Raw genomic sequence first — 15,851 nt, forward strand, 5'->3', positions numbered from 1 at the left:
ATTAGTGTTATTGAGTTAGAGTAAACTTTAAAACCCAACATTTTCACACTCTTTTACCAATATTTTTTCTATAAAAAGTGGAACATATTGTAGAAGTGGATATAATAAATACTTTTCATTATTCTTTAAGGAAAATTTCCACTGATTATTTTAGATATCAAAGGAAAATCAATTCCTTTTTAGAATATTTCTATTTGAAATTTTAATGATGTGAAATATTTTACATTATTTTTTAAACCAGAATACTCCTTTGTGGTGTTTTAAAATACAAGATTTCCAATGGAAAAGAATACCAGATTTATATCTCAATTAAAGTAGATTTTATTCCAAATTCAACATAGTCACGAATGAATTCATTAAATGCTAAGTTTCCTTTTTTTTTTTCTTTCTTTTTTAATTCCATGATTTTAATTATCTCAGTTGGAAACATGTAAGACAAAGTAAAATATGTAGAGAAAAACAAAAATATTTTATACACGAATTGAATATTCATTTGAAGTTGTGTTGTTTTTGTTAGATCAACACCCTCATTCCACATAAAAACTTTTTGACCCTATAAAGACCACGTTTCAGTGACTTGCAAAATCTGTAAAGAGAACCAATATGACGATCGACATGTCACGATGACAAAATTTTATCACGAGAAAAAAACACTTGAACAAGAAATCGGAATTTCACTAACTTAAAAAAGGAAACAAAATTCATCACATTGCAAGTGCATAAAAATTTAGTATACAAACAAAAAAAAACGATTGAATAACAAAATCCATAACTGTAATCAGAACTAAAAAGAAAGATATACTTTACTTAGCAGAGATGTTGAGGTAGGCAAGATGAGAAAACAAAATTAATATTTATATTGGTTCTTCCATCTAGTTATAAAGATTTTATTGGACAGAATAATAAAATAGAGAAAGACAAGTACATATTCTTCAAAGAAAAAAAAGTTCTACTTATAAATAATTTTTCTTATACACATTAAAGTTCTTATTCTTATATAAATATTTTTAGATTTATAAACATTTCTTAATCATAAAATTACATAATTAAAGGTACTAAAATATTGTTAAAAAAATGAGTATTGAGAGTAGATTTTTGCTTTAAAAGACAAGAAAAAAAATTGAACAAAAAATCAGAATTTTGACAATAAAAAAAATCAAATTCATCACATTTACAAATACATACATAATTAGTATAAAACCAAAGAAAACGATTAAATAACAAAAATACGTAATCAGTATAGAGATACCCTACTTAGAAGAGATATTAAGGTGCGCAAAACTAATATTTAACAACCTACACGGTCTACTGCAATTTCTTAGCCCTTCCATTAGGAAAATACAAGAATAAAGTGCATAAACTTGTATTTGTAGATTTGATATTTTACTCGACTAGCATAGAAGAAAAGGGTTACAAAAGGACAACCACAGGGAAGATGAGGAGTATAGTTATATAGTTATAGAATAGAATTCAATTACACTCTAAATTCCCTATTCTAACTTGTTTGAACATTTCACAAATAAACCCTTACAATTAAATGCAAATGACATTAAAACTATAATCTTGATTTATTGTCCACAATTTGAAATGAGTACATAACGCTACCTAGCTCTAGGTAGATACATATCTACAGAATGTCTTGAAATTAGACCAGCAAGAGGGGGAAATTGACAAGCTAAAAGGACAATCATTCCAAAGACTTGAGAAGTCTAAACAACGCAGCTGCCTCCCTAATCCTTGAAAACTCGATGCAAAACGCTTGAACTTCAATGAAGAGATCTTTAACTGCAAGTTAGTATCATTTACTAAAATCAGTGACATGCTGCAATTTTCTTTAGTTTTTTGTTCAATGTATAAAATGACGTCCATTTACAGGAAAATACACTAAGTAGATCCATAATTGTGAATTAATAGCGAACAAGAAACAAGAAACTCGACAATATCAACTCTCAATACTGTTTTTTTAATAAAGGGTAAGATATCATCAAAAACACTAGTCCAGGAAAAAATGACAAACTAACGTGGAACATGCAGCACTGCATGTCAATTTCTTTTGCCACAAAATCCCAAATATTGTTCTTTTGCCACAAAATCCACAAAATGACAAACTAACGTAAGAATACAAAGGCGGCCTCCAATATTGTTCTTTTGCCACAAAATCCCAAATAAACTCCAATGATAAAAGGTCAGTAGAGAAAATAGCATTGTTTTTTTCAAACCGGACAACCACAAAGTGTCCTTAAGCCTCTATTCGTGTCAAAACCACTATATCTGATATAGGAACTTATGGAGATCCTTGACGAAAACCCATGCTTTCTTCTAATTCATATAAGGTACAGGCCTAAAGCATAGTTAAATCCAAATTGCAAGGTGGCAGGAACATACGAAGCGGTTAAAATGATGATCCGAAAAATGATTATCCAATGGAGGACTTACTGATTAGCCGTATGTACAATGTAACTGAATTTATTTTCCAACTAATTTTTTAAGCTAGCTTGCAAAGCTTATTTAAGGTTTATGTAACAAAAATTTCTAGAATTGTTCAGGAAAGAAAAATTGTTGGTTAGTATGTGTGCCTTTAACAAAGTATTATTCATTTCACTCACAATATTATCAAAAAACTGTTTAAATGAATTCCAAACATGTTCAAGTGTGTTATTTCCACACCTTCCCCCACCGATCATAATTTATCCAGAAAAAAATCAATAACCAACAATTCATCTTCTTTCCTTTACTCACATTTTAAGACAAAATGTTGCAAGAGACAACTATTCAACAATGTACCAACAGAGTAAACTCACCATTAATAATGTCATTCCGAATGAGGCTTTGCAAAAACACACAGACAAGTCTCACAAGCCTGTTTTGCATGTATTTATCCTGAGAAAAAGTAGAAAGAATAGGTGTTAATTATGAAATAAAAAAAATAGCATGGTAATCTTGTGAAGTGCATAGACATATATGGCTACTAGAACAATGTCAAGTTTGCAATTTTCTATGGCAATATTATTTTATGGACACAGCATATCTTTCTCTTTCTCTCACTGTCCATCTATCTCTCTACTTATCTATGTGTATGTGTGTGTATGGAGTGTATCTAGAGAGAGGCCCATCAACCATTCGATGTTATCATGAATGGTCAAGATTAAAACAAGTGATCTTATCATGAATGGACTTCTGTATTTAAAAATGTTACACGACATAAGTTGATCATTTGAAAATGCAATTTCAAGTTTCTCATATGTATAGAGAAGAAAGCAACTGATGCCCTGATCAACTTGCTTTTTGACATAGAAATAAGGGTAGCTTTGGGTGTGATGGGATTCCTCCTGTTATTTCTTGACTTTTGTAGAGACAGCTTTTGTTTCCCTCATTTTTGGTTTTTAGTGGGTTTGTGTGTGACCGCTCCCACTTTACCTTTTATTTCTTTATTTTGTTTAATATGAATGAGGTATACTGGTAGGGGAGCCAACCTAGCTCAGATTGCAGTCAGAATAGATATATTTTTGCATAGATGCTTCATTAATACATACATATACAAAGATCAAATTTCATAACTCTTTGTATGTCTGAAAATAAAATGATCAAACCATTAAACTAAAGTTCTTGTTCAGTATGTCAAGTCTACAAAATTTTATAAATTAGATAATATTTAATACTACAACATATAAATCTAGCATAAGTTTAACTTCTATAAAAGGAGAATAAATAAATGCCAACTATAAGATTATTAGTTACCAATGTCCGATTTAGCATAATTTCATGATCATTGAAATAATATCAAAACATTCAATCATTTAATATATAATACAAGCAGTTATAGAACAGAATAACTCAACCAAGAGTTACTATTGAAGTTGCCCCTCGTCCTATGTGCGTATAGAATTTTGCAGTAGAAAAAAATCAACAAGCAAATCATGGTAAGGAATAAAAAAGAGACCACATAAAGGTCAGACAAAACAGAAAACTGTGCAACATTTGGAATAATATTTGGATTAGTGGGAAATTAAGCTGCAGATGCAGATAATTGGACAAGGCACAATTATCCCTGCAAGAACAACTATGCACGCATGCATGCCTCATGCATTCATATGACATTTCTGTCCGGTTCAAACAATATTATGGTGAACTCAAGTGGTTGTCAAAATCCTGAGTTAACTCTTGAATACTTACAATATTATTATTATTATCATCATCATCATAGGTAGACAAATCAACGTGCTATCTACATAAGTAAACTTGCGTAAGCTTGCGTCAACTCTCAAGTCAAGTAGTTTAAAATCAAATGTAATTCCCCCCTAGAAACCATAACGATGTGTTTCACCAGGACTCGTGATTTGAGAAAGTCCGTTTTGACAAGTTTTCACTTTAGAATCTTCTGCTTTTTTTAATTGATAAATGGTTGGTCATTTATACTTTGATCATATATAGTACTAAAGTACTACCGCACTTCTGTCTGCCGGTGCTTTATTAGGCAGTCAAAATGTTGAGCAATGATCAAGATTACTATAAATGCATATAATGCATTAATGGGGTTTTAATATCATTTGATTTATATATTAGATAAACTCTTAGGAGTTTATAAATCAAGTTTACTAAAACTACACAAGCTTACATAGACTCTACAATTTGACAACCTTTACTATCTCGAAATCAGCACTTTTATCATACCACAACATTATTCCTTAAGGTCAATATTTCCTATCATTTCTTTCCAAATTCTCACACATCCATATTGTTTTTATGATTACCATGCTACTTCCATGTGTGAATAAAATATCAGAAAGAAACTCAATCCAATATCCCCACGTAATCTACAAGTCAAGAACTAAATACCAGTAACTACTATACAAAAGCCTAATCTTTTGTGAAGAACATAATTGTTTTGTGGAAAGTAAAAGCTTATGGTAATAAGGTAAAGTGAAGTACCTTTATGCTCACACAGGATGCTATACAATTCGTTATGTACATATGAATGAATTGTGACGGTAGTTCAACTGCTGTCGTAAGCCTGTTCACAACTTCCATTGAATGTAGACTCATATCCATATTGACAAGTACTGTAAAGTATCTGCATCCATAAATAAGCAAACAGAAATAAAGAAAATAATAGGAACAGGGTAATCTATATACTAGAGGACAGAAAAATATAATAGATAAAAAATGCATACTCTGATATTTCTGGAGACTTAATCAACTTAGTGAGAACATCAACTGCAATAAGGGGATTGTTTTCCACCAGTTCCTGATTTTAAGAAAAACGAGAATGAAACACCAAGACCTGACTTTGTCATTGATTCACCAAAAAGATTACAAAAACACATACTGGCAATTTTCTTGGTGTCAGTCCACAGTGATATACAAGCTTTGGATCATTGGCTAGCTCCACCAGAACTTGCTGGATTAAAGAAAGTTACAAGTCATATTTCATTAAACAGTAGACAAACTAAAACAAAGGTACAGATATCACTTTCCATACTGAATATGTAGCAACTAGCAAGGAATATATATATATATACAGCAGATTATCATTGGAGTATAGTTTTACTCTGTATTTTTTATTTCTCAGCACAGTAGTTCAGTTAGATTGTTATATTTTGATAAACTACTGTCACCTCAAACTAACTGATACTTAGAGCTTGCTACAATCAGTTACAGCTATATAAATCTGTTGAAATCTCTTGTACAGGAGGGTTGGACTCATTTCAATAAGAATTTCAGAAACTCAGTCTCTCACCTGAACTCAACAATCATTGATGCTAAAGTACAAAGAGAAGTATTACAATGGTTAACTTAATTTTCCTAAATATCCCAACCGAAAAGAAGAAAATGCTTTTTCCCTAAAAATCAACACCGCATAAAAATTAATCAGGAAACCCATTGCATAAAAATCAATCATAATCTTACAAGTTTCAGCATAGGATACAAACCACAAGGTTGTTTCCCTTGATAAGTAAGAAATAGTGTACTGCTTGTTCTAAATGAGTTCACCTTTACTTAAATGTTCTGCTGCTGTCTCTTAATGATGTCTAGTGTCAGTAGACCAATTTTTAACTAGCTTAGAAGATTTTGGCCATATTAAAGAAGCTAATTTTTATGGTCATCTACAATCCACATGCCACTTGGTTATTGTAACAGTCATTTTAATTGTTTTGAGAGTTGAACAAATGATTTGAGATAAGATTAAGAGTTTGGCTTTATTCAGTGTAAAGTACATGATCTTTTCAAGTGGCTTATCCATTTATCCTTAACAGACATGTAAAGAGACTGACTAGGTATCTTTGCTCCTACAATGTTTTCCTCTTCTATCAAACAATAATAATAATAACTACCTCTTGCTGTGCAGGTGCGAGGGCTCCCTTCAGAGCTTTTGCAATTAAGTCCCTTACCGCAGCCCCCCTGCTGGTATCAACACACATACCATAGTCCCACATAAGTTCATGATTGTCATCAGGGTTGAGCCAAACTAGCTGAAAAGGTTCCAAGTATAAATAGTATTAATCATTAATACTCAATAATCAAATATAGAAGATACAAATATGCAGCACCTCCCCGTCAAGTATAGGCAGCCTTGGTGGAAGTGGTCTGATCCAATGAGGATTTAATCCTTCCAATGAAAGATTTGACAACAACCCAACTACTGCCTCTTCTTTATCTCCAGCACCATATTTAGTTTTTGTTCCAGGTCGCACGTCAAACCTTCAAATTGGTAATTATAACAATTTAGAGCATATATGAACTTTGAATTGCCACTCTAAAATAGCTATGGGAAACCATTGAAGAGACTGAAAACAAAGTAAAATTTAATAATAAAAAAAAACTATATATATAAATTAGTCAATCCACCGCATGGGCCATACTCTAATGAATCTGCATCACAACTTGGGGGAACATCAGGGTCTGGGACTACACTTTTTACAGTACCATCTTTTAATAAGCAATGATACGGTTCTAGATGAACTTTATCAGAAAACTGCTGCTTCATCTGATCTAGAGGCGGGAACTCCTGGAATCAGAGAGCATAAATAAGTATAGAAATCCTAATCCAAGGGAAGGACTATCCTGAGAAATTTTAAAAAGCAGGGATGTATCTCAAAGACATTAGATATTAAGGAAGGACAATATTGGATATGGAACGGGTAAGTACTTTGCATATCGTGACTTACATGTAATGACTCATCAAATCCTTTAACATAATCTGATGCAGACTGTTTAAGAAACTGCAATCCTCCAGGAAAAGAAAAACACCTCAGAAATAACAAACCACTAAAGATATATATCTAATGCAAGAGAGAGTAAGGAAGATCAAAAGCAAACACTTAGATGCATGTTGCATGGGAAACAGGTGACAGAATCTAAAACAAAAGAAATGCGTTAGCAACATGTTTAATCAACATACAACATTCCTTTCACAATTTTTCCAATATAAAACAAATTTAATGACCAAAAGGAAGATATATTTTTTCAAGGAAATTTTGAGGAGAAAAGGTAAATGCAACATAGGAGGGTTAGAACTCCAACAGACAAATATGTCGGCTGAAAGGAAAAAAGATTAAAATAATCATATCAGCAGTATCTATTAATAATAATATGAACCAGAAACTAGTCAAATAAACTCCCTTAAAAAATTATTTCCTATATCATACTACTTACTAAAATTTCCCTTTTCCAGCTAAATTTCAACAAAATTACAGATAAAAAGAACACCTTTAAATTATTGATCTGCTTATTCCACACTTGACCAAGGGTGACTTTTGTATAGTACCTATAACATCAAAACTTGCACAAGACTAACAACAATATCTAGAAATATGCTCTTTCCCAGACTACAAACTCGGAATAATTGCAAATAGGTAACAAGAATGAAGTTTAAGTGTATAAAATAGGAATGACGTTGAACACAAAACACCATTATGGAGAATAAATAAAAGACTGAACTATATATGTGATAATTGTTAAGGCAAAAACAAACAGATTATAACCTCTTTCCCACTATTGGAGCTATCAAAACCGAGTAGCTGCAGAATAAATGCCCTCTCAACTTTTTCTGACCCTTCATCACAGGAAGCCTGTAACCAAGAAATTATCCTAACCTCAACAGTAATATAACACGATAACAAAAAATGTAGAGAAAAAAAAGCAAAATCTAACTTATTACTTGTATAGAGATGAAATATGATACGATTCCAATTGCTTATCATTAGCCTTGCATACTTGTTTCAGATAGGATTTTCACAACAGGTTCCAAATTGGAATTGTCTAAAGAGAAATCTTAACATTCAATGTATTTCAGCAGGCAAGCTTGGCTACATAATATCCAGATTCAAATAACACCATTTTTTAAGGTTTTCCTTTTAATGGTTTATCTTATTGCTCTCTTAGCTCTTCCTCTCACCTCCAATTGGACATCTGGAGTATCTTCCATTCATCCACTTATCTTACTCACATGGTTGTCCACTAGCTAGTTTAACTTTAAATCAAAAACTGTTATTTTCTACTGCATACTGCATATGTCAGTAAGAGCTGTACTTGTTAGACAGTCATTTCCTGTTATTATTCTGTTGTAAATAACTAACAGTTGGTTAGATCTAAGTAACTATAGTATCCTAAAAAAGCAATCAGTTGTATTTTTCAAACCATATCAATAATATATTTTTTCAGGTTTCTCTTTATTCTCTTAAAGCCATCTCAGTTTGGCACGAACTCAAACATTTTTCGGCACATAGTGACAAAATTGTGTTAATTCACATAAAATCACCATCACTTACGGTACACTTAGTTCAAATTCAATTTCTACAACCTCAAGTTTATGGATAAACGTTGTTTAACTCTTTTTCTGGGTAGCATGTTCGTTAATAACATAATTCTAATTTAGAGGAAATACAGTTAGTTATACTCTGTCACAACTCCAGATTTGAGAATCAGTGAACAGTGGAATATCACTCCGAAATAAAAGTGTTAGCTTTCCATATGTGTCAGATTTCGGTCACAGCCTCTTAAGTGCAATGCAGTAAAGATGCGGGTATAAAATCAGTCCTTCCATTCCTCTGAGCAATGTATCCCCTCACATATCGTTGACGATATATCAACTAATTCAATGATAAAACCTTATTTAAGGTGCCAGCTCATCCTTCTTATGGTCACCATTTCATGTGTTAAACAACCATATCATCCTTCTCTTGCATTCAAAATCTGGCCCAATCTTCAGAGAATTAGACAAACCATATGCAGTACCCATACAAAAAAGTTCACAAGACAACAACAGCAACATCAATAACTGCTTACGTTGACAACAAAGCTTATGAAGGGATTTGAAGCAGGTTTCTGGGATGAATAAGCCTCAACAAGCAGAGAAAAAGCTATTAACCTCTCAGCGGTGGTGAGAACCTTGATGTCCTGCTCATAAAAAGATTCCAATTAGACAACCTTCAAAACCACTCCCGTAAAGCTGTGTCGAACAAAAATTAAAACACAAATCCCCCTTACAAAACGAAAACCCAACCCATTAATTTAATACAACACATTATCCAGCTAATCATCCCAACAATTTAAAAGGAGTAAACAAAAAATCGCCCAAAACGCTGACATGCAACAATGAGTTTCTAATCAGTACCAGATTATGTACAAGATTTCTGATAGATAAACCCTAGAAATTTGAATTGCGAGTGAGGATTGAAAAAGGGCAAAAAGAAAAGGGATTGTTACCTGCAACAGGATGAGGAGATAAGAAGAGATAGTGAAATGACGAGAGGAAGGAATTGAGGAGTTGAATTGCGAGAGGATCTCATGGAATGGACGCTGTTCCGCTCTGAGTAGAGAGTAAAGCGCTTGCGATTCTTCGCTACTCAACCTTCGAATGCTCATCTTCCAGATTGCGTTCCTGTGTTAGGGTTTCACAATTTGGGTCACGCTCTTAAGTCAAAAACGCGATTTCTAGGTTTTCTTCCTCTCTCTCTGTCTGTCTCACTCTCTTCTACGCCGCTCTGCTGTTAATACTCACCTCCATGAACAAGAACAACGAAAGGAAATTAAATTATTTTTTAAACAATAAACAAATAAATAAATTATTTATTTATTTACCGACATTGCTGAAGTTATTTTATTTACAGTGAATAAATTATTTACTTCGTATGTTTTTACCTCAATAATTTACTTCGTATGATGCTTATCAATCTGCTTATTATTATTATTATTTAAATTTTTTGAATTTAATTAAAATCTGGCAAAAATTTAGACATTTATTTAAAATAATATGACAAAAATACGTAGAATGAATAGTGTGTTTACAAAACACATGTTAATGTTTAAGTTAAAGTTAGTAGGGTGTATTTCAATATATTATTTATAAGATAATTATAGGTTTATTTAATATTTAAAATTAAATAAATTATAGTGCACATCTTTAATTCATTTTAGACTTAGTGCATTATTTGTGTGAGTTGCTTGTTTAATTGTTGTTGTGCATAATAATGGTTAGTGACTCAAGCTAATAAATAAATGTTCTACTTTAAAACATTGAATAATTAAATTTTAAAAAGATTAAAAAAATAGTAAATTGTAGTTGAAAATAGTTTTACCGAAAAAATAGGAGATGGAGGTCTTAATGAAGGAGGAATGGCTTCCTTCCTGAGTGAAGAAGAAGGAGATGGAGTCTTGCTTTGTGTACTCCCATTTTTTTCATCCTCCACCTTTTATGTTAGTTGTTGGGCTGGGTCCATTCATATTGTGCAGCCCATATTTTCTTGCTGGGCCACTTTGATTGTAAATTCGCACACCCCTATTATTTCTTTCCCCGCACCCCTGTTTGTTTACATTATTATTGGGCTGGACCGCGGTCTCATTTCCCGCACCTCTGCCTTAAAACAAAGTTAATTATGATATTAAGGCTTAAACATATTTCATGTCTATAATAAACTTAAAAATTATTTATTATCATAATAAGTCTCGATTTACTTGATAATTAAAATTTCATTTAAAATATTAAAGATTATTAATTATTATGTCAAATATTAGTTTTGTTTAATAGTTGAAATTTTTGTTCAAATAAAAAAATTTAAAAACTTTTAAATTTCAAAATTAAAAATATCAACTAATAAATAATTTTTCTTTATCAAGAACTATGTAATATTTGATAATGAAAAACACATAGTAATAATTTCTTTATCCAAAATTTTCCAAAATTATTTTGATATAATTTTTTAAAGAATTATATAATATTTATTTATTATTGTATATGATAATATACCTTATATTCATTTTGAGAAACCGTATCCAAATATTGATGAATGTTTGTCGAAGTAATCGACACCCCCAACATATTTTTATTTCTCAAACTATTTATTTTTTAAAAGATTTTTCTACAATGGTTGCGATTCCCTCGTTATATTATTTATGGTTTTTCTTTACCTTTGTTTGTAATTGAAAAAAAAGATATGCCTTTATTATCTTAACATTAAGTATATCATATCTATGGACACAGATGATTTTTTAAGTCATCTTTAATTGATAAAGCAAATTGTTTTGTTAATTTATAAAGAATTTATGTTGTTTTCACTTTGCAGAGAAAAATAAATATTTTTTTATAAATTTAAGGACTAATTTTAGTATTGAGTATTTACAATTCACATAAGTTTAATAAATTTCATATTTATAAGATATATATTTGTTTTGGCCAAAACTATTATTAAAATTAATTCATTTGAGCCAAAATCCTTGGCAAATTACAAAATTGTGAAATAATACTAGTGGAAAAATGACATTTTATGACGTACAAAAATGATATATTATGACGTAGTTATTCGAGACATAGTTAGTTTTTGAAGTCCAGACATAATATGTGCAGTTTATTATGAAAATTTTTCATTTGTCCAGGGTGGAAGGTATTATGACGTTCGTTATAATATGTGATCAACTTAAAAAAAAAAATGATTATTAAATTTGACATCCAATTATCATCTCATCCAATCAATTTATAATCAATATAACTTCAAATAAACAAATTTAATGAAACTAACAAAATAGAATTCATTTCAAACATTAAATAGTCTAATAATATTTAATACATCATTTATACAAGAAACTATATATTAAATCCAAATATTACATTAATGGACATACACTATTGAATTGTAGTCAAGTTTCTACTAACACTTAAAATAAAAGAAGCTCAATTCCTTCTAATGTCTTTCATATGAATCATTAAAGATCTACAAATAAAATAATACCGTTAAAACATTCCATGATTCAGTAATGTTTGTACAAATAATGGTATGCGTGTGTTTCATTACATAATACCCACACTCATAGATGCCTAATTCACGTCGACACTACAAATTAAATGCAAATAATCAAGACTCATTCAAACCAAGGACACAAAATATCATATTATACTCTAGCTAGCCTTTGCACCATGTAGCTTTGTATATTTTGCTAAACCAAATTTCACAAAACCAACAACACAACCAATTTCTCATAAAAATACCAATATAGCTAATAAGAGGTGGACTACAATATTATATGCATTTTGCAAGTTCCAAAGCCAAGCCAAGGTAAGTGATATGTAATTAAAAATTCCAAGTATATATTATCTTCATGACACATTATCTAACACCAAACCCAAAATAAACAAACAACTTAAGTATATCCATGTGAGACACTGAGTAAAACAAACGAGACTACAAAAAAAATAATAATAGAAAAATATATATTAATAGTAAATTGTAAGGACTTTCTTTTAAAACACACCAAAACTAATTAGTGTTTAATTGGGAGACACACAACCCCTCGACGCATATGAAAGTGGGACTGACTAGAATTATTATCCGAAGAATTAGTTTAGCCATTTACCTCTGCAAAACTTTGACGAATTGCAAGAAGTTTTCCTTCTTCACTTCGAGTAAAAATCACTTTATGCTTTATCGTTTCAGAAGCCATATTCCTGATTCAAATAAAAACACTAGACATTATCTACAAAATAATGTAAACGAAAACTGCATTAAGGATATGCTCAGGAGCATCATGTTTGCAAATATTTTACATTAAACTTACTTCCTGCCAACAATTACACGAACAACATCATGCATAAGTTATCGAGCTCGAACTTCAACAAAATCAGGTAAGGTAGTACTAAAAAGAGAGTGAATGATTGAGGGGTTGGAGCATGCCTTGAGAACAGAATCAATCTGCTTGAATAATTCGGGCTCAAAAAGCTTATCTGATTCATCCAGCAGAAGAAACTCCACTCTGAAGCACCCAAAGTAGTTGGAAGAAATGAAAAAATCAATACAACGAGCTATTTAATAAATCACATCAGATATCTGCTATTAACTTTGTAGACACAATCGCAAGATGCATCTAAAAGAATCTGGAAAATTTTATAATGCTTGAAGCATTATAATCTATAAAGTAGAGCTACACCTATAGCACTCGGACCATGCCACTTTCATACAAGCAAATAAAAAAAATGGATAAAAAAACTACAATATAATATGAGTAAGAGAGCAACAATAAACCAACTATTATAAGCATTCAAGATAAATAGTTGTTGATATAGGACACTTATACTGCAAGGATTTCAAGTTTAAATCAACAAAAAAAAATCAATCATCATACCTGTTGAGATCAATCTTCTTCTTCTTGATAGCCAATCGTAATCGGAGTGGTGTGGATATTAGTATATCCCATGGAAACTTTGAAAAATCAACATTTCTTAAGAGATTTTTAGTCATTAACTTAATACCAAATTTTTTTCCTTTGGCAAGTTTTTTGCACTCTCGAAATATTTGAGCAGATAATTCACGGGTATGGCAAAGGATAACAACTCGAATGCCACCCTTTTCTGGGTCCTGTAAAACATAAAATACATATATTATAGTAATCGAGTACATAGGACATCAGGAATTGCAAACTGGGTTGGAGAAAATAAGCAAAATAACTTAAGCTTCATAAGCATTGGACATACAAACGCAAGGGTTTTCCTAGAACCAGTTGGTGCACACGCAAAGCACTCACGATCCTATCACAAATAATAGAAAAAATACAACAATGTAAAAGAATATTCAGTTAATACCTATCCGAAGGACAACAGAAACTACTTATGAATCGTGATCGAACTTCAGTAACAGTTTTTTGAAGAGAAAACCAAATGAAAAATACTTATACTACAAGTAACTAGACATAATTTGTACATCTAAAAGTATTGGAATAGTTTGTCTTTGAATAGGCGTTGGTTATCTAAATCCAAGCTTCTTCAGATTGCGCAATAAATACGATGGACACTTATAGCTGCATACAATTTATTAATATTCTGAATCATCCCTTTCTAGCAAACCAAATACCAGAATGAGAAGCAGACGGAATGTAGGATATTACTCAGATATGGACAACATAATATTCTCACGAAAGATACCTTGATTTCAATTCGCCAAAGCTTTGAAGAGGTGACAGTACATTATAACCAGAGACATGAATGTTGTGTTGCTTTCTGAGTATCGCGTCCCGCTGAAAACATGTTCAATATATGAAACCATTGCACAAACTTACTAAAATTTGTAACTACGAAATTGCACAAAACAGAAAAGGAACCTCGAGTTGTCGATTTTGTTCCTTCTTATTCTTCTTCTTACTCAACTCAATAGACTGTTGATCAGCTTGAACTTCACCACTGGACTGCGCCACAAATGCATAATTTCTAAACACATTGAATCCTTCAACATTTTCTTTTATGGGTTTACGAAAACGAAGCAACAGTGAGGTACGAAACTTTGAATACAAGAGACGAAATAGTGTAAACAAAGCAAGATGATGTGAATACCAGAAGAGTTTCCATTGCGCTTCCTCTTCTTCGTGGACGTTGCTGTTTCCGTCGTTTGTCGCTAATTTCCCCACTAATCCAAACACAATCCGCACCAATCTAGGAGAAATTAGTGAAATTAATAAAAGAAAAACATAATAAATTAGGAAAAAACAAATAGTAGAATGTGAACTATGAATCATAAAACCTACTTGGTCAGACTTTGGAGATTTCGACGAAGAGGCAGCGGAGGCAGAAGCAGTCTCCGATGGTTCGCTGACCTTTAGTGCTTTCAGTTTGCTGGCCTTCGCCTTCCCCTAACCTAACTCTCCTTAGAGGAGAGCCGAGAAATGCAAGGGTTCAGAGACGAAGAGCGAAAGAGAGGAACTAGAGTGAAAAGGAACGTGAAATGAAATTAGAGATGCCAGATGTTCATATCTACATAATAATAGGTTTTGAATTTACCGCATTTCATATTATATATACAAAACTTCTTAAATTTATTTACAGATACCAAGTTTCATATTATAACTTATTTACAAAAACTACTTTATAATATATCTTATTTTTATTATAATTCTCTCACCGGTCAACCTATTATAATGAATAATTTTTGTCTATCATAATAGGTCATGATAGAAAGGTATTTTTCCACTAATAATATCTCCAAATCACAAATTATAACTCTTCAGGGTAAATAATTAAAGTTTAAATCAATATATAATTTATAATACTTTAATATCATACCAAGACACTTTATTTTGTGAGTTTTTAAAAAAATAATAACTTTAAGAATTATTTATTTTTTCGTTCTTTAATATATCCTCTTTTAGTTTTCACATTTTGGATAAATTCTATTGTGAATAATTATATTCTTTTTAAAATAAAATACTTACTACTATTTATGTTTTATTATTTTTCATAGTCATGGTTGTTTGAAAGTTATAAATATTTTATTGAACTTTTATATTAGTTTAATTATAAATTTGAAATTAAATATATATTATTTACCTTCAGCTAGTGTCGTCAAAATGAGTTGAAACTCGTGAGTCAACCCGGC

The 15,851-nt window shown here is 31.2% G+C and overlaps 1 protein-coding gene and 1 pseudogene across 2 annotated transcripts; both read right to left on the reverse strand.

Annotated features, from left to right (window-relative positions):
• Positions 1-1,410: 1,410 nt before the first annotated feature.
• LOC124838178 (CCR4-NOT transcription complex subunit) lies at positions 1,411-10,018 on the reverse strand. Its single transcript, XM_047313707.2, has 12 exons — positions 9,706-10,018; positions 9,286-9,396; positions 7,983-8,069; positions 7,167-7,220; positions 6,861-7,006; positions 6,549-6,699; positions 6,333-6,470; positions 5,327-5,398; positions 5,172-5,245; positions 4,930-5,071; positions 2,802-2,880; positions 1,411-1,785 (listed from the first exon to the last, which is right to left on the reverse strand). The coding sequence occupies exons 1-12, from the start codon at positions 9,862-9,864 to the stop codon at positions 1,688-1,690; spliced, it is 1,311 nt and encodes a 436-aa protein (XP_047169663.1). The 5' UTR covers positions 9,865-10,018; the 3' UTR covers positions 1,411-1,687.
• Positions 10,019-12,010: 1,992 nt separating this feature from the next.
• On the reverse strand, positions 12,011-15,261 carry LOC124838186 (DEAD-box ATP-dependent RNA helicase 57-like; annotated as a pseudogene). The gene is made up of 8 exons (XR_015781686.1): positions 15,257-15,261; positions 14,584-14,911; positions 14,449-14,499; positions 13,961-14,014; positions 13,612-13,844; positions 13,048-13,242; positions 12,847-12,937; positions 12,011-12,206 (listed from the first exon to the last, which is right to left on the reverse strand). The product of XR_015781686.1 is annotated as a DEAD-box ATP-dependent RNA helicase 57-like (transcript).
• Between the last annotated feature and the right edge of the window lie 590 nt (positions 15,262-15,851).

The sequence above is a fragment of the Vigna umbellata genome, chromosome 8 (genome assembly GCF_029865625.1).
Source record: "Vigna umbellata cultivar VRB3 chromosome 8, Vumbellata_1.0, whole genome shotgun sequence".
Lineage (NCBI taxonomy): Eukaryota > Viridiplantae > Streptophyta > Magnoliopsida > Fabales > Fabaceae > Vigna > Vigna umbellata.